General features: G+C 44.2%; 1 protein-coding gene across 1 annotated transcript in view; it reads right to left on the bottom strand.

Annotated features, from left to right (window-relative positions):
• LOC128325035 (vitamin D3 hydroxylase-associated protein-like) overlaps positions 1-18,500 on the bottom strand; it is a 41,277-nt gene extending 22,777 nt beyond the window's left edge. Inside the window, exons 1-8 of the mRNA XM_053250386.1 lie at positions 18,215-18,500; positions 11,779-11,892; positions 10,029-10,169; positions 8,228-8,361; positions 5,347-5,553; positions 3,571-3,611; positions 2,506-2,630; positions 195-320 (exon numbers count right to left, since the gene is read on the bottom strand). Coding sequence (XP_053106361.1) covers positions 195-320; positions 2,506-2,630; positions 3,571-3,611; positions 5,347-5,553; positions 8,228-8,361; positions 10,029-10,169; positions 11,779-11,892; positions 18,215-18,430 — 1,104 coding nt within the window. The 5' untranslated portion in view covers positions 18,431-18,500. The remainder of the gene's footprint in view (positions 1-194; positions 321-2,505; positions 2,631-3,570; positions 3,612-5,346; positions 5,554-8,227; positions 8,362-10,028; positions 10,170-11,778; positions 11,893-18,214) is intronic.
• Between the last annotated feature and the right edge of the window lie 625 nt (positions 18,501-19,125).

Here is a 19,125-nt window from a genome sequence, read left to right as displayed (position 1 = left end):
ACTGCTTAGTTGTACCACTTAGTCTGGGTGTCAGCCTTGTTAGTATCACATATTGTTTATGCATATTTTTCGCTATTGATCTATTAAATGTATTATGAAACCTCAATAAAATGTAAACAACTTGATGAAATAAATATGTACATTATACATTAGAATTAATAGAACAAAGAAAGAATCTCAAGAATAGAGCCTACCGTATGTCCTGCTTCCTGTAGCAGTTTTCTGGCTTCCTTCACTGCCCGCCTCATGCTGGGAGATGGCTGGAAATAACCATCTCCATCATAGTATCCAATTCTAAGTGGTCTGGAACTAGAATAAATCTGCAAAGAGGTAGATCTTCATTTAGTGCCAGTCCCCAGATCAATGAGATGATGTTTTCTGTAGAAGCTGCTCTGGTTTTTCACAGCTTTGCCATATAGCCAAGAGTGAAGCCCTAATTGTGCAGCAAGCTGAACAAAATGAGGCAGTCCTCATGCATGTTTCTAGCCAAATTAACTTAAGTAATATTATCTCAATCGAAAAGAGAAATCATTCACACAATCAAAAACTGTGTTCCAGCCAGGTTTGGGAGCTGTGTGTGCTTCCAGTTTTCGGTTGTGTGAAAGCAAGGTAGGAGGAAAACCTGGGTAGCTTTTCCTCCTACCTTGTCTCCACACAATAACTTCTTCCCAGGTTTTCCTCTTACCTTGCTTTTTCACAACCAAAAACTGGGAACACACACAGCAATAAAACCCAAGTAGAAAACAGTTTTTGATTGTGTGAATGACCTCAGAGTTTTGGAGATCATCTGAATCAGTCAGGACATGTTTGGAATAAGAGAACTGAAGAGAGAGTGAAGGTCCCTGAAGGCTCTTGCTCTCTGCATGTCAGTGTGTCAGGACCGGATGGGAAAGTGGCAGGGGTGTAGCAAGGTTGGAGTGGGCCCAGAGACAAGATTTTAAAATGGTGCCCCCTCACTGAAGCTCAGCTCATGAAGTAAAGAAATCTTAAATGAGGCTGAATAGTGGTAACCAAAAGCATATATATAAACACTCACTGAAGCCACAATAGATCATCCTAAATTATTTTTTAAAAGGTTTTGTGAATTTTGGACGATGCAAGTCATTTAATGGTACTAGAGAAAGACATGCTGTTCTGGTAGCTCCAGGTCTTAACACTCACATAAGTTTCAGAGGATGAATACAGCTGAAGGAAGCCCGGGCGGGTGCGCGGCTGGGGGAGTCAGTCATGTGACTTGCCTCTGGGGGCCCCTCCAAGGCAGTGGGCCCCCAGACAACTGTCTCCCCTTGCCCTATTATAGTTACGCCCCTGGAAAGTGGGACTCACATGTGAACCTACAGAGTTCTGGACTAATCCCACTTGTAACAGAAAACCTTTAAAATAGTTCTTAGGTTTCTGTATACCAGAAACAAGAAGGTACTCATGTTTTACCTTCTGATATAGATTTCAAAGCAGGCATTGTTTGTTGAGACAACTGACTCCATCAATTGCTAAGTTCAATGGTTCAATTATTTTGTTTCATTCATTAACATGGCCAGATTTACACTGAAGCACATGCTTGTTAGGCATTCCAGTTAAAAATTTAGATAGCTTATTTAATGCTTCCAGACTTAATCAGTGAAAGTGAGGGATTCACTTTAGTCCAAATTATATTTTATGACACAACCTGAACCCTGAAGCTTACATCCTGAACAACAAAAACTCAGCTGATGACATCTGAAAAATGAATACATAGTCCTGCTTCTGGTGTAATCTTGTCACCCAGCCTTAAACCATCACAGTCCAATCCTGTTCTATCTGGTCCTACCCTTCTGGCTTGGAGGTATGATTTGATGAGAGATTTCTGAACCCTCACATCTCAGTTCTGGCTCCTTTCCCCCTCATGGTTGGTTTTAAGACCTATCATTTGAAACAAGTTTAGTTTTGGGCCTCCCAATCTTTACCCTTCCAATCTTGACTTCATTCTTTAGCTGACCATCCCATCCCAGAGCAAAACTGAGGCTTCAGTACAGCACAAAATTCCAATCACATCATCTGACACCCCTATTCACTGCACTCAGAACAACTCAGCAGTGACATAGTTGGTGCGGGTGGGGTTTCAAAGGGGAGATTAGATAGATAGATAGATAGATAGATAGATAGATAGATAGATAGATAGATAGATAGATAGATAGATGCTTTCATTATACATTAATGACCTATAAAAATAGTTATCAGAATAGTTATCGTAAATGCACATCTCCAGGCCATGAACATTTAAAAAAGCATATTAAAATACATGAAGCAATAAAAAACAATAGTATAAAACAAATTAAATTTGTTAAAATTAATTCTAATTAAAAGCTGGTAAGAACAGGAAAGTCTTGCGGGTCTTTCTGAAAACCAACAGAGAAGGAGATGCTCTTATTTCAGCAAGGAGGATATCCCAAAGCCCAGGAGCAGCCACAGAGAAATCCCAGTCCTGAATGTTCTTCCCCAGCCCTTCCCTGAACCCATTTTAATTACCTCCTCATTAAAGGGAAGTGGGGGCACAGCTGGATCCAAACGAAACAATTCCTCACACAGGAGAGCCCTCATGCACAGAACCAGACTATCCACATCTCTCGCCATAGGGCCTGTCACAGAGATGACTGGAAGAAAAGAGGGAGACTTTTGAAGATGGAGAAAGAAGAAACAGGTTGGCTCAAGGGCTCATGCAAAGCCTTCCCTTCACCAGGGTTTCTACTCGCATGGCAATGCGCTTAGGATCAACTCATAGAATATCACTTCACAGTGATTTTGCTGTATCAAAAATAGTAATATGAGTCATATTACCATTTTTGATACAGCAAAATCACCGTGAAGTGACTTTCTCCCCTCAGTTTTTAGATGGTGGCCATGTAGAACCCCTGCCCCACCCCCAGAGTGAGATGCATAAATTAGAAAGATATTTTTTCACAGAGCATGGTGACTTGAGGTCTCACTTTGTTCTTGCTACACAAACAAATCCACTTCACACTTAAAAGTGCATTACAAATGAACAATAGTGCTCCTTGCTAACTGAACAAAGAGACACCTTTTAAAGTGGCCTCATATTTAGCACAACCCTCCAGTGGCTCTTGCTGGTGTCTACCTTATGTTTCTTTTTAGACCGCGAGCCCTCTGAGGACAAGAAACCACCTTTTTTCTTTTTCTGTGTAAACCACTTTGAGAACTTTGTTGAAAAGTGGTACATACATACTCCTAAAGGTAAAGTATGCCGTCAAGTCAATTTTGATTCCTGGTGCCCACAGAGCCCTATGGTTTTCTTTTGGTAGGAGGGGTTTAGCAAATAAATAAATGTCACCCACATTTTCCTTGCAAAACCTGTATGGCTTTTTAAATGATGATTCTCATTAAACAAATTAGAAGTCACCAAGAGAATAAAGAAACAGCTGACATGAAAGAATATGGAGGCCAATTTTGGAAGGGTGTTTGCTTATCAGAATAGCAGCCTATCCACCACAGGACTTGTGCTTGTTTTAAGTTTTCTCATGAACTGAGAAAGAGTTTTAACGCTAGTTCATATTTTATCAGGATGGACTTTCTCACCTGAGTTCATTCCAGCTACAGGAGTGGTAGCACCTTTGACGCTACACAAGAGCAAACGAGAAAAGTAAATTAATGATGGAGAAAAGCCAAATGACAGAGAGAGCCAAAGAGACCAAGCCATGAAATGCAAGTGACATGTGTCAAAGGATCTTACTAATAGCTGAAAGCCATTGGAAAGCCATTGGAAACTCTACACAGATTACATTCAGGGTTTCCCCCTCCCCTTGATAAAGAAATATTGTGCTTACCTTTCATTATCCCTAATTAACTTTTTAAATATACATGCGGTAAGGAGCTATCTGATTTCCTCCCCTCACTGAAGCAGATCAGGATATTTTAACTATGCAGCTTGCATATACTGTGGATTCAAACAATTTCACTTCCCTTCTAAGAATTGAGACCAGAACTAACAACAATTTGCAGAGAGATTTGAGCTTTAAGTGAAAACAGTCTCTGGACCTTCCTCATGTTTAATACTTTCAGTGGCACAGCCCACTTTTTTAGTCCAGAAGTTAGGAGTTATGCTAATATGGTTCCCTCCCCACTCCCCTTCTTTCACATATATACAGTCAAGTTTCCTGGAAGACTGTTTCCTTAAATCCTCTGAACATTTTTTCTGAGCATAAATTAACATCTCATAAGAGCTATCATTACCTTCCAATAAGCCAGCTTTGCCTAGACATAGAAGAGTGAGGAGACTTTACTGCAACTTGGTGGTGGTTTATAGTTTGGGCTTATATTCAGTCAGGGCTCAAGAAGGTTTAGTCCCAGAATCTGTTTTCAAAGCCAAAACTCAGCACTGGAATATACTGCCTCACCACTAAGAAACCACAACTCTCCTCACAACACATACATATATAATCTCCTCACAACACATACATATAGTCCGGGACTGGGGGAAAGGGCCCTGGGCCTCAGAGAAGGTTGGTTAGTTCCACAACTTTAAGTGGTTGGCAAGTACCATTAGTCAGCCCCTTTAAATTGCAAGGGGAAGAGGTGGAACCAAGGGCGTAGCTACCATAGAGATGGGGTGAGTGGGTTGAATATCCAGGAGTTATGTGTGTTCGAGGGCCACCTGCCACCTCACCACTTGGTGTTCAGCCCCAATTCATGCCAACCATGGGGATCAGAGCAGCTCAATCTCACTGAGCTAGGGCAGCTGCAGCAGTTTGGTGAGGCGAAGCTGCCCTGATCCCATCAAGAACCAGTAAGGTTCACCTTTAAGGCAGCCCTGTTCTCACAGGCACTGGAGCAGCCCTGCCTCACTGAACTGCTCAGTGATGTCATCAGTCACATCAGATTGACTGGAGAGTGAACAGTGCAGAGTTGTGACTGGGGTGGCCAGAAGTGCTTGCATTCCAAAACCTTGCATTCCAGTACCGACTGACCCCACCTCCTCAACTGCCCATCTTCAAATCTTGTACCAGGGACCCCCTCTAATCTTCCTACATGCAAGCTGAGAAAATATTCCACAATCACCAACCATCTCATACTGCACCAAGTATCTCTAATCCCTCTGGGTGCCCCACATAGCTTCCTTAATAGCCTTCAGTTCTTGAAAAGTGTCCAAGCCTACTAACCACTAGGAGTTATGTTCATCACCCAGAGCACTAGTTTCCTATGGCTTCCTAAAATGAATAGAGCCATTGAAAACATTACATCAAAGGATTTTGAATGCAGTGAGCTTGCTTTTCGGTTGCAATTCTACTGGTATTCACTGGGCTGATTGCATATGATTTATGGCTACTTGTTTGTTTCCACACTTGTGAAACTTACCTCAGCCTATAGCCAGTTGGTTTGAACCCACAGATCCCACAAAATCCACATGGCACCCGAATACTTGCAGCCACATCTGTCCCAATCCCAAGAATGGACCCTCCTCCTCCAATGAGTGCTGCTTCCCCTCCACTAGAGCCTCCAGAGGTTTTCTTATGGTTGAAAGGATTCAAGGTTTGTCCAAACAGTGTATTGCCACAGTCAATGCTGAGTAGGATAGAAAAGAGCTAGTAAATTAGAGCTCCCTGCATCAGGACATTTCCATTGGTATACTGAGGCCCTGAGTCAAACATGCTGTTCTTTAACATACAAACATATGAAGCTACCATACAGAGATTCTGGCCATTGGTCTATCTGGGTCAGTATTGTCTACAGTGACTGGCAGAGGTTCTCCACGGTTTTAGACAGGATTTTTCCTCCAACTCTATCTGGAAATCCCTGGGATTGAACCTGGGACCTTCTGCCTGCAAAGAATGTGCTCTACCACTGAGCTGGAGCTCAAAATGCTTCCATGACTAAGTGCATAGGGTTGGGATGCCTTTTCCCATCAGAGTGCTAGCTGTTCAAAGTGACACCCAAAGTTAAATGCCATCAGTTTACAGCGATTAAGCAATAATTTTAACTGATGAATAGACTCTTGGCAACCTGGTATGGTTTTTTAAACCATTTTTTAAATTTTTATTTTATTTTAATACCCCGCAGCTCCAGTACACTACTGTTCTGGGCAGCTCACAGCATTAATAAAATAGATACAATATAAAGTAGAAAATTAATAAAATTAAACAAGTTAAAAGACCATGCTAAAACCACATTTTAAATCACATTTTTTTAAAAGTTATTAATAAAAAGCTACAAACTAAGAACTAAAAAAACCTACTGGATATAAGCAGTAGATAAAATATTTAAAAGCCTTTTTAAAAATATGTGTCTTTAATTGTTGTTGTTCTTTTAAAACAAAAGACTGAGGGAGGGAGCATGGTGAAGCCCTTTCGGGAAAGGCCACAACTGAGAAAGCCCGGTCTCTAGTCCATGCCAACGAGATCTCTGATAGTGGCAAGGCTATGAGCAGGGCCTGAGATGCCAAGTGGAGGGTCCTGACAGGTTGGTATGGGCAAATGCGGTCTGACAGGTATCATGGCCCCAAGCTGGGTAGGACTTTAAAGGTCAAGACCAGCACCTTAAGAACATAAGAACAGCTCTGCTGGAACAGGCCCAAGGCCCATCTAGTCCAACATCCTGTTTCACACAGTGGCCCACCAGATGCAACCTTGAATCGAGTCTGGAAGCGGACCGCTAATCAGTGAAGCTGCTGCAGGATGGGTGATTCATGAAGTGACTTGCACGCACAAGCATCCGTGCAGCAGTGTTCTGGACCAGCTGAAGCTTCCAAATCGTCTTCAAGGGCAGCCCCACATAGGGCACATTGCAGTAGTCCAATCTGGAAAGTAGTAGCAATAGCAATAGCACTTACATTTATATACCGCTGTATAGCTGGAAGCTCTCTAAGCGGTTTACAATGATTTAGCATATTGCCCCCCAACATTCTGGGGTACTCATTTTACCGACCTCGGAAGGATGGAAGGCTGAGTCCTTAAAAAGGACATTGTTGAACTGGAGAAGGTACAGAAGAGGGCAACCAAGATGATCAGGGGCCTAGAGCACCTTTCTTACGAGGCAAGACTACAACACCTGGGGCTTTTTAGTTTAGAAAAAAGACAACCTCGGGGAGACATGATAGAGGTCTATAAAATCATGCATGGCATGGAGAAAGTGGAGAGAGAGAGATTCTTTTCCCTCTCACACAACACTAGAACCAGGGGTCACTCCATGAAATTGATTGCCAGGAGGTCTAGGACCAACAAATGGAAGTACTTTTTCACACAACACGTGATCCACTTGTGGAACTCTCTGCCACAGGATGTGGTGACGGCCAACAACCTGGATGGCTTTAAGAGGGGTTTGGATGACTTCATGGAGGAGAGGTCTATCAATGGCTACTAGTCGGAGGGCTGTGGGCCACCTCAAGGGTGTGCCTCTGAGTACCAGTTGCAGGGGAGCAATGGCAGGAGAGAGGGCACGCCCTCAACTCCTGCCTGTGGCTTCCAGCGGCATCTCGTGTGCCACTGTGCGAAACAGGATGCTGTACTAGATGGGCCTTGGGCCTGATCCAGCAGGGCTGTTCTTATTTCTTATGAGTCAACCTTGAGCCCCTGGTCAGGATCGAACTTGTAACCTTCTGGTTACAGGGCGGCAGTTTTACCACTGCGCCACCAGTAGTCCAAACCATGAGTGACTGAGGTCATTTCTAACTTCTCCAAGTAGGGTCGCAGCTGGCATAGCAGCTGGAGCTGGTAAAGAGTGCTCCTGCATACCTCTGCAACCTGTGCCTCCAAAGAAAGTATTGGGTCCCGAAGCACCCCCAAGCTGCAGACATATGGTATAGATACTGTTTTGACAACAGCAACCAAGGAGAAAGTTACTTTGGCTTTCTTGGACAGGTGGTCTCAAAAGCCTACATTACAATCATGGATTAATTGCAAATGGCCAGCAGATAGCACTGTGAAATTGCATGATGGCCCAGAAGAACATCATCTGGATGTTCTTCAGTAAAGAAGTGGTAAGAACTTCTGTTTTAAAATGGAGTGTTTCTCTCTCTGGAAACACCCAAGGCAGTCTTTGCATGGCAAGGTGTTGTTCCCTCCACCCACCCCGCCCACCGCTAGCACAGAGGTAAGGTTGGGGGCGGCAGGGGGGAGCTCTGTCCAGTTAAAGCCACAGGAGCAGGGACACCAAAAATGGCAAGCCTACTTTGACTAAATCCAGCTGTTGACTTCAAAAAATGCACATGGAAAATTATTTAAAAGAAGAAACAAATACTTACTTTAATATGGCCTGTGAAGTGTTAGTCTTTACAAATGGAATTGCCCCTTGTTTCTTTAAAACCTTGACTATTACAGAATCATCACGCTCAGGACAGTCCAGAAATTTCACCAAGCCAAGTGTATTGGGGTAGCCCTTTAAGGAAGAGAAATAAATTAAGTACATCATCTACCTTTAGTTCTGTTGCCAGTCTTCCACACTCCTGAGACATTAAAATGGAAAGCAGAGCAACATTTTGTTAGAAAAGGAACAGCAAGCTCCCAACCATTAAGTGATGCCATCTACTTTATTTCAGACACTATTTTATTTTATTTATTTGAAGGTTTATATCCCACCCCTCCAGCACACTGTTGTTTGGGGCAGTTTACAATAGAAGCATAAAACAAATTATCTGCATTAAAACAATAGAAGACAATAAGACACACTAAAAGTTCCGCATATCTGCGGTTGGGTCATAGGGACCCAGTTTCTTTATTAGTGGGGCATTATTTTAACCTATCTGTGGTTCTTGAGTGGCCAGAAATGACTTCTCACATCATTTTCTAAACTTCAAAAGAAACCAAAAACCAGACGATTTGGAAGTTTGCGGTGGGGGGGGGGCATTTCTGGAGAGCTGAAGAGCAAAGTACTGTGCTTATTTCTGCTCCTGCCTGCTTTTTCTTGTGATTTGCAGCACATTTTAGTGTAGGGGGTGCACGGAACCGGCTGGTCCAGTTCGGTTCTAGTCCAGCACCCCCTTGACCCCCCCCCCCGTTTGGTTCAGTCCGGGTGGGGGGGGGTGTTCATGAACATTTTAATTTTTTTTAATTAAAAAAATGTTTTTACTTACCCCCTTTGGGGGAGTTGTTGGAGGGTCCGTGGAGAGTTCCCCCAACCCTGCCGGTCTCCCTTCATGCCCATACCGGCCATTCAGCCAGCTCATCAGCCCATTCAGGCCTCCCCCTCTGGCGCGGTGGCCATTTTCGAGGCCACTGTGCCTGCACAATTGGCCTCTTCATGGCTTGGGACACACAGAGAAAATTGCACAGGCACGGTGTCCTCCAAAATGGCCACCACACTGGAGGGGGAAGGCCTGAACGGGCCAAAGAACCGGACAATGGAGGCCAGTGGGGTGAGCGAGAAACTTCATGGACCCCCCCCACAGACCCCCCTGCTCTGTAAACCCCCCTCCAACAACTCCCCCGAAGGGGATAAGTTAATTTTTTTTAAAAAGTCTGCAAAACACCCCCCTGCCAAACAGTCGGGGGGTGTTCAGTCCAGGGTTGGACCAAACAGGGGATGGTTCGGTTCGACCACGAACAGTACAACCAAACCAGTTCCTGTTTGCACATTCCTATTTTAGTGTGCTTAGGAACCTATTCCCCCAATCCCCATAGGGTTAATGTGTCTTTAAGGATAACACAGTTTCATTATCCATGGAAATAGGCAGGAACGGAGCCCCCACAAATAAAGAGGGCCTCCTGTACTATAAAACCAGTTCAGGGATTACTAAACACAAAGTAGCACTGAGATGAGTGCACTGGAGTTGTGTTCCACCATCATGGGCTCAAAGGGTCAACAGTGGGAGGAGTAGCAACAGAGAGCAGACAGCAAGGAGTAACGATGCCTAGAGAGGAAAAGCAGTGCTCTAGAAGAGCAGAGCAGGGACCATCAGCTAAAGAGTTGTCCACAAGACTCATTTAAACACACAACCTGAAGTATGCAAAGGTCAAAATAGTCACTGTCCGTGACTTTAAATTCACAAATTCCGCATTCGTCTTCCCCTGACTCCAGTGGTTCTGGGACAATGGCAACAAAAGTACCTTGCAGGCAACATTTTCCTTGATACTGACAGGGACCCCATAAAGTAATCCTTTCTCCCGTTTCTTCACTTCCCGGAGCTGATCTTCACACTCTGGAAGAAAATCTGTCACACAGTTGATTTTCTGGGTTACCTCTAAGGCCTTTGTGTGAGCAAAAAACAAAAGAGAAAGGCGAATTAGTGGAACCACCTCCAAGTTTCTAATGATTATGACAATGGTGAAACCAAAAATCCCACTGTGTGGCAACTTCAGCTTGCAAAGGGTCAAAGGCAATGCCATTTTGCCTCACCTAGGCATTATGTTAGCTGGTATATTTTCCCATAGCCTTTATGTTTAGAGGTGTCTTAGTTTTCCCTCTGTGAATCTGTAAGCTACTGACTAAGCCTTACTGTTTGCTGTCAGGTAGTGATCAATCAGCTCTATGTAGTATTTTGATTAATGCTTAGTTTAGTCTTGTTCAGTAGTGAGAAAGCTTTCAGCTGGAGTAGTACTCAGTCTTTGAAAACTATAGATTGGAAGGCCTGGTGTTTAATGTCTATAACTAAACTGATTCTATAGATGGACTCCAAAGAAAGATAGGAACATAGGAAGCTGCCATATACTGAGTCAGACCATTGGTCTATCTAGCTCAGTATTGTCTTCACAGACTGGCAGCAGCTTCTCCAAGGTTGCAGGCAGGAATCTCTCTCAGCCCTATCTTGAAGAAGCCAGGGAGGGAACTTGAAACCTTCTGCTCTTCCCAGAGTGGCTCCATCCCTTGAGGGAAATCTCTTACAGTGCTCACACTTCTAGTCTCCCTTTCATATGCAACCAGGGCAGAGTCTGCTTAGCTTAAGAGGACAAGTCATGCTTGCTACCATAAGACCAGCTCATCTCTCCTAAATTCCATTGGCAGATCCTCTTACTCAGAAAACTTTGGGAACCATATCCTATCCCACCTAATGATACTGGCTCATTTGGCAATGAACCACATCAGACAAAATAACAGCAACTTTTGTGCACTTGAGCCTATGTCTGCTAGCTGTCAAGTGGCCACTGCATCCACTTAGCAAAGTCGCTGCTCCCCTCCTCACAAGCCAAGCAGCTCCAAAAAAGGAAGTCTCTTGTAGCTGTTAGGAGCCATAATAAATTTATCACAGCTGAAAATAACTTGGCAGATCACATGTTATATCAAAGGTCTCAGTCCATTGCATGCCCTAGTTGCCTGAAGGGGGAAGGGATGATAGATTCCCATTAACCGATAACAGTTAGAAATCTGGGAGTCATTGCAGAATCTGCAGGGTACTTATTTAATAAGGATAGCACCTATCTTATCAACATTTTTGCCATTTGCAGCTATAAACTGAATTTGTGACTAATATTGGAATATATCCTTCAAAGATGCCTATTTGGCTGGTAAAATATGAACTGTATTGTTTTTATACCAAGGAAATTGTTAGAAAACCTGTCCTAATTATGGACATAACTTCCATTATGCAATAATAGAAATTATTAGTCCTCTTCAGAGATTAAAAAAAGAGGGACACTCTGAGAGCGTGCCCTGAAGCCTTGCCCTAGTGCTGAAATGCTCAGAAGCCCCATCTACCTGCTGTCCATGCTTACAGCATCTGCCTGAAGGTGAGCATAGATGATGTGCTGTGAGATACTGCTGATTTGTATTGCGTAAAGTGCTTTGAGGCTTACAAGGCAGAAGTGCTGGGTTTGTAGAAACAACATATCTCATCATTCTTGAAATCAAAATCATTCTTACCTTTTCCATGTAGACATACAGGACACTTTCCGGAGACAAAGAACCATCTTTCAACTTTGCAGACAGCTCCACAAGAGGAAGAGGGAGGATCTGAGTGGCTTTCACACCTGGGTTCTGCAGCAAGGAGAAAACACATTGCTAGGACATTTTTTTTGGAGATGGGACTCCATAGGCATTAATTATTCCTTTTGGCCACTAGGAACATTAGGAGTGGAAGCAAAGAGTATATATAGGACTGCCTGCCCCCTTGTTCTCTCTGTACTCTCCAGTCTCGGCTCTGAGTTTGTTGTTATTGGCTGAAACTCTTAGGGCACTTCCTTCTTCTCCATTCTCTCTGTTCCTTCTTCTTCCTTCCACCATGAACTAGTTAGTAGGGGTGTGCACAAAACACATTTTGCATTCCATTCCAAGCTTGGAATGGAGTGCAAAATACACAGAATGTTTGAGCTGGTTGTTGCAAAAGAACAACCTGATTCTGAAGGGGAATGGGTCAGTCATTCCATTCTGGAGCTCAAAACAGACCCTCTTTTTAAAGGTGCTCTGTTTTGAGCTCAGAATGGTTGGAATGGCCCATTTTGAGGCAGAATGTTTTGACTGTGGAACATTCTGCACATCTCTGCTAGCTAGTACAGAGTGTAGGCTTTTCTATTGTCAGTTTGTAACTTCTGTAAATAAACCTTTACCTAAAAAAAACCACCCCTTGGTATTCACGGGGTTTTTATTCCCTGCCATTGCCGTGGATAAGGAAATCGTGAATACCAAGTCATTAGGTCTATGGTATCACAGGGGTTAGGTTCGTGAAGGCTGGGAAACTGCAATGAAAATGGGTCAAAATGGAGGGGGAAAGCAACGTAGTGGTCTGTGGGCCTCCAGCACTCCAGCAATGCCCCCCCCCAAGTGCTAAATTTGGTGGTGACTCCAGATTTTAGTGGCAAACTTGACTCTACTTTTTATCACTTTGTTACAGAATAACTGAAACATAGAATTGGCTTCTTTTTTGGCTAACCAAATGCTGATTCCCAATAGGTAAATAAAAACAGCTCTGTTGGGCACTTTCCAGAATAGACCCTACAATGGGTTCAGGATGTACCTCAGAAGTGTGCTTCCACACTTCCTGAGTCATGACACTGCAGTCCCTACATGGACAGCAGCATACCACACACATTTTTAATGCCTTGTTTCGAATTTAATTGCTGCAATATAGAGCTAGGACATCGTGTATCTAGTGTGAAAAAGTTGCTGTTTTTTCGGTTTGTTGGTTGCTGCAAGACTGCTCACCCTGCTGTTTATGTTTCGAAAACAACTTTCCCAAATGGAGGCATTTTGCTGCTGATGAGCAGCTAGTCTGGAAAGTGCCCTGATGATGCCCAGGCCTATCTAGTCCAGCATCCTGCTTCACAGAGTGGCCCACCAAATGCCTCTGAGAAGCCCACAGGCAAGAGATGAGGGCATGCTTTTTATCTTGCTATTGCTCCCCTGCAACTGGTGTTCATGCATCTTGCCTCTGAGGCTGGAGCTGGCCTATAGCCACCACTAGTAGCCATTGATAGACTTGTCCTCCATGAATTTGTCCAAGCCCACTGCAAAGCCATCCAAGCTGGTGGCCATTACCACATCCCGTGGCAGAGAATTCCATAGGTTAACTATGCACTGTGTGGAAAAGTACTTATTTTTTGTTGGTTCTAAATTCCCTGGCCTTCAATTCCATGGGATGGCCCCTGGTTCCAGTGTAGTGAGAGACGGAGAAAAAAATTCTCTCTGTCCACCTTCTCTACTCCATGCATAATTTTATACCTCTCTATCAGGTCTCCCTTTAGTCGCCTCTTTTCCAAACTAAGAAGCCCCAGATGATGTAGACTTGCCTCACAAGGAAGGTGCTCCAGACCCCTGATCATCTTGATTGCCCTCTTCTGTGCCTTTTCCAGTTCTACAATGTCCTTCTTAAGATACTGTGACCAGAACTTCATGCAGTACTCCAAATGTGGTCACACCACAGTTTTGTATGAAGGCATTATGATGTTAGCATTTTTATTTTAAATCCCCTTTCTAATGATCCTTAGCATGGAACTTGTCCTTTTCACAGCTGCCATGCACTGAGTGGACAGTTTCAACAAACTGTCCCACCTCAACCCCAAGATCTCTCTCCTGGTCAGTCACTGACAGCTCGGACCCCACCAGTGTATATGTGAAGCTGGGTTTTTTTTTGCCCCAATATGCATCACTTTACACTTACATACACTGAACCGCATCTGTCATTTTGTTGCCCACTCACCCAGTTTGGAGAGATCGTTTTGGAGTTTTTAACAATCTGATGTGGATTTCACTACCCTAAATAGTTTAGTGTCATCTGCAAATTCAGCCACTTTGCTAGTTGCCTCACTTCTAGATCATTTATGAACAATGAAAAGAGCACTGGTCCCAGTACAGATCCCTGGGGGCCCCACTTCTTACTTCCCTCCATTGTGAAAACTGTCCATTCATCCCTACCCTTGATTCCTGTCTTTCAACCAGTTACCAATCCACACATGAACCTGTCCCCCTTATCCCATGACTGCCAAGTTTATTCAAGGTGGGGAACTTTGTCAAAAGCTTTTATGGTTCAGGTGAAAGACCCTGAACCATATTTGACCCTGACACACACAGTTGCTTTATAGCTTGCATGATATGGATACAATAGTCTTTACAACAACACCTGGGGCTGTATGCACAGAGACATCACTGTTCGGCTGTAGATCAGTATATCTATAATAAACCAGCCCTGCAGATTGCATAGTTGTACTCAAGCAGAGATTTCCACAGATTGGAGTTGAAATGAATTTGATTCCAATAATTGTCCTTCATTTGTTTCTTTGGTACGTATTTAGCAAACATTTGACATTTGATATCAGCTACATAGATCAAATAGTCACCTTAAGTGTCACAGTGGGGAAATGCTTGACTAACAAGCAGAAGGTTGCTGATTCAAATCCCCACTGGTACTATATTGGGCAGCAGCGATTTGGAAGATGCTGAAAGGCATCATCTCATACTGCATGGGAAGAGGCAATGGTAAACCCCCACAGGGCTCTGTGGGCACCAGGAATCAAAATCAACTTGACGGCACACTTTACCTTTGCATAGACCAGTGGTCTGACTTGGTATGGCAGTTTCCTATGTAGTGTATAATAAATAACTTGTGTATTCACAGAAGAACAACATTCTCCATCAAAACTTCCATAGGGAAATGGGATTGAACCCAGAATGTTTGATTAAAAGGGATCATTGAGAATAGGGATGTGCACGGAACTGCTCCAGGTGGTTCAGTTCGAGTTCAAACTCAATCCAAACCTCCCAGTCCACATACTGGTTCTAACGAACTAGCCAGCAGTTCAGTTTGTGCCTAGAACTGGGATTGAACTGGGTCAAACTGGTTCGACTCTGGTTCTAGTGCTTACAAAGGGGAATCCAGTAAGGATTCCCCTTTACAAGCACTAGGGAAACCCTATGGAGTTGAAAGGGGGGGGTGAGAGGATACCTCACATGCTGTGGCAGTGGCATGGCTCCTCGGGATGGCAGCAAGGCAGCAGCGGCAGCTCCCCTAGGAGCTCCCCCTGCCGGCACTCCCCCTCCATTAGCTCAGACTGGCAGGGGCCTACATTTTGAGTCACCAGTAATATTGTTCTCAATGGATGCCAGCTGCGTTCATTTCTTGAGGTGAATGACCTCAAAACAGTGGTACATCTGCTGGTAACCTCCAGACTGGATTACTGTAATGCGCTCTATGTGGGGCTGCCCTTGTACGTAGTCCAGAAACTATAGCTGGTCCAGAATGCAGCAGGTAGGCTGGTCTCTGGGTTATCTCGAAGAGACCATATTACTCCTGTAATGAAGGAGCTACACTGGCTGCCAATATGTTTCCGGGCAAAATACAAGGTGCTGGTTATAACCTATAAAGCCCTAAACAGTTTGGGCCCTGGGTATTTAAGGGAACGCCTTCTTCTGCATGAGCCCCACCGCCCACTGAGATCTGCTGGAGAGGTCCGTCTGCAGCTGCCACCAGCTCGTCTGGTGGCCACTCAGGGACGGGCCTTCTCCGCTGCTGCCCCGAGGCTTTGGAATGCGCCCCCTAGTGAAATAAGAGCCCCCCCATCTCTGACAGCTTTAAAAAAGTTTTTTAAAACACATTTCTTCACCCAGGCTTTTAATTAATGTGGTTTTAATGGTTTTAATGCTGTTTTGAAATATTATTCGAAAAAATTTAAATTGTTGTAATGTGTGTGTCCCCCCCTCCATTTTTGTCTTAACGAATGTTTTACTTTGCTTTTATTCTGTTGTAAATTGCCCAAAGACTTAAGTTTTGAGTGGTATAAAAATGTTTTAATAAATTTTAAAAATAAAATTAGGAGTGTGCAATCAAGTTCGAGTTGAACTGGCATGGTTCGACCAGTTTGAGCTCAAACATGACCGGCCCTCCAAAAAGAGGGGCCAGTCTGAGTTCAAGGCGAACCAGGCCCAGTTTGGATTGCACCGGTTCGGCCCGCTTTGACGGGTTCTAGTACTTGCAAAGGGGAATCCAGGGGAACCCTATGGGGTTGGAAAAGGGTGGGTAGGAGGTTGCCTCACATGGCACCACATGTCCCCTTGGCCCCGCTGGCACTCCTCCTCAGCAGCTCAGACCAGCAGAGGGTTATTTGGGCCTCTGCGCATGAGCAGAGGCCATTTGTGTCACCACCTATTTACCAAGATAAAATTCAAAAATTCATTTAATATCAACTGATTGCCCAATTGTTTTGTGGTTTGGGTGGTAGGTAGATTGTGTCATGCCCTGCCACCCATGGGGAACAATGGGGTGATCTGATTTCCCCATTGTTCACTATGGGTGATTCATGAATTTTCCTCAAATTTCTGATTTGATTCATTCAACCAGCCTGTTGGCTGGTTCAACAATTTGGTGGTGGTGGGGATTCAATTCAAGGTCAAATCGAATCACCAAAACAAACAAACAAAAAGATTCTTGCGCACCCCTAGGAATAACTCATTGTATAGACATCAGTGAGCAGTTATGAAGGGGGGGGGGCGAGGAAGGTCTTCTTTACACTGAAAGATGCACAGTGCAAGGAATCGGGGAAGATAATGTGAGTTCTCTCTGTAGCAGGGAGACTTCTGGGCTGTATTCCCACAAAGCCCATGTGTTAAAGTTGAGTAATGGACATTGAATGTTCTCATTTAGAACAACTACAGTATTAGTCACTTACCCTGATGCAAAAAGGAAGTCAAGAGGAAAGGCTGCTCCTTCTGTCTTGACATAACCTCTAGCAAGAAAGTGCAGCATGGCCCTGGCATGCACCAGCACCTGCCAAGCACATGTAAGCTCAAATATCTCATCTTTAATGACAGATGATTTGTTACCGGCCAGCTAGAAACTGGGGCAGGGGCAGGTGCATTAGCTGCCCAGTTTAAATGTAGGAGAAGGAAAGAGAGCAACTTTACACCTTCCTTTCCATAAAACAAGTCATGCTTCAGTGTCAACACACTCCTAAAGTTAGATACGATGAATAGTTCAGGAGCAACCTTCCAAAATAATCTTCTCAGAAGGGAACTGAAAAGGTATGAAATGCACTGCTCTACTAGATCTGCAAGAAGACAGAAAAATAAGCAGATTTCAGGGAATGATGTAAGTCTCATCACTGCAAGGCTACCTGGAAAGTATTGCCATCTGTTAGGATATTAGCATTTCTTTAAAAAAAAAAAAAACTTACAGCAAAAACACTTCATATTGATATTGCTTTTGAATGTTCAAAGTGCTCCATAAATATTATCATGATGTAGCCCTTGCAAAACCTCAGTACGGTGAAGTAAGATTATTGTCCCCATACTGAAACTAGGAGCTGAGGCTGAGTGTTTCACCCAAGGCCAGCAAGCGAGTCCACTGCAGAGGCAAGATTCGAATCAAGGAAGTCTTGCCTCACAGCTCAGTCTCTTCGCCACTACACTAGACCAGCAGCTGTGGAGCCCTAAGGGGAATGCATCCTACTGTTCCACACCTAGGGGGACTGCATGCCAGCACTCCACATTTTGGGGAGAATCTTTCCCCTAGTACAGCATTTATCTCATCAGACAAACACTATACTGTACTTGAGTATGGGGGTGGGGGGTGGGATTAATCAGTGTTTCAGCATGGGGGAGGAGCCTGCCGGACTCCCTTGTTGAGTCTGCATTTCAGTACGGCCTCCACACTTTGGAAATGTCTGCATAGCATGAGACTCACCAAGGATCTGACTCAAGTACATCTCAATTGAGTGCCAGTGTAGTGCAGAGGTTAGAGTGTTAGACTAGGACCTGGGTTATAAATGTGAGCAATAACAACTTAACAACTAAAGTCAAGAAGAAAGGGTGGGGGGAGCCCCAGGCAACCTGCATGCAACCCCCACTGCACACACTCCCAAGAGCAATTCACCTGCTGTTTAAACTGCTTTGCAGCCTTCTCCATCTGTTGAAAGCCAGCCTCTTGCCTCCTCTTTGCCTCTTCGAGTTTCTTCTGGACCCGTCTCTGGTTCATCCATCCTAGCACCAAAACGGCAGTGGCTGAGCTACAAAGTACGGCTGAGACAATGCACACGTTGACCTCTTGAGCCTCAGGCAAGAGCCCCTTGACTTTCTCTAGAGCCATCATGAGAGATTTGCTCACCGCTCCCAGCCAAGGGGAGTTATTTGAGCTTCCAGCTCCTCTGAGTGAATGACAAGAGCAGCGAAGAAGGGAAGAGGGTGGTGATTTTTAATCCCACCCAGGAGTTGTCAGTTCCAAGCATGTCAAGGGGTGAAGAACTTTTTGGAAAAAAATCTCGCTAGTGCAGTCAGACAGCGATGATTGGCAGAGGCTTACAGACTCTGCGGTGTTTGTTTGCCATCAGTGGGGAATCCTCCCCAACATTCCAGCATGTTTTACAACCAGTAAGTCTTAGCTGTCTGAGGGGCTCCACCTGTTCCTTTCTATATTCCACTGAAAATACCTTCTCAGCTTGCAAGGATGATGTGTTGGGGAGGGGGAGGGAGTGGCATCATGGTCCTCTGGAGACAATGAAGTAGTAGGTGACAACTTATACTGATGAGACATGTCACTATGGTGCGAGATCAATCCCTAGTGCAGCAGTCTGCATTTCATGCAAACATTAGCTCTGTTCAGGCATTATGTTGTATGAATGTGTAGATGTCTCTACACTCGTACATGTTGTTGTGTGAATGTGTTCATTTAAAAAGTGCACCTGGTTACAGGTCCCTCAAATGCATGATGCATTAGAAAGTGTACTGCTATACCTGTGTTCAACATCACATGAATAACTGTACTTGTGTACACTGTACACTCATATT

This window comes from Hemicordylus capensis, chromosome 4, assembly GCF_027244095.1.
Source record: "Hemicordylus capensis ecotype Gifberg chromosome 4, rHemCap1.1.pri, whole genome shotgun sequence".
NCBI lineage: Eukaryota > Metazoa > Chordata > Lepidosauria > Squamata > Cordylidae > Hemicordylus > Hemicordylus capensis.
The sequence above is the reverse complement of the archived record's forward strand: the minus strand, read 5'-3'. Positions and strand labels throughout refer to the sequence as shown.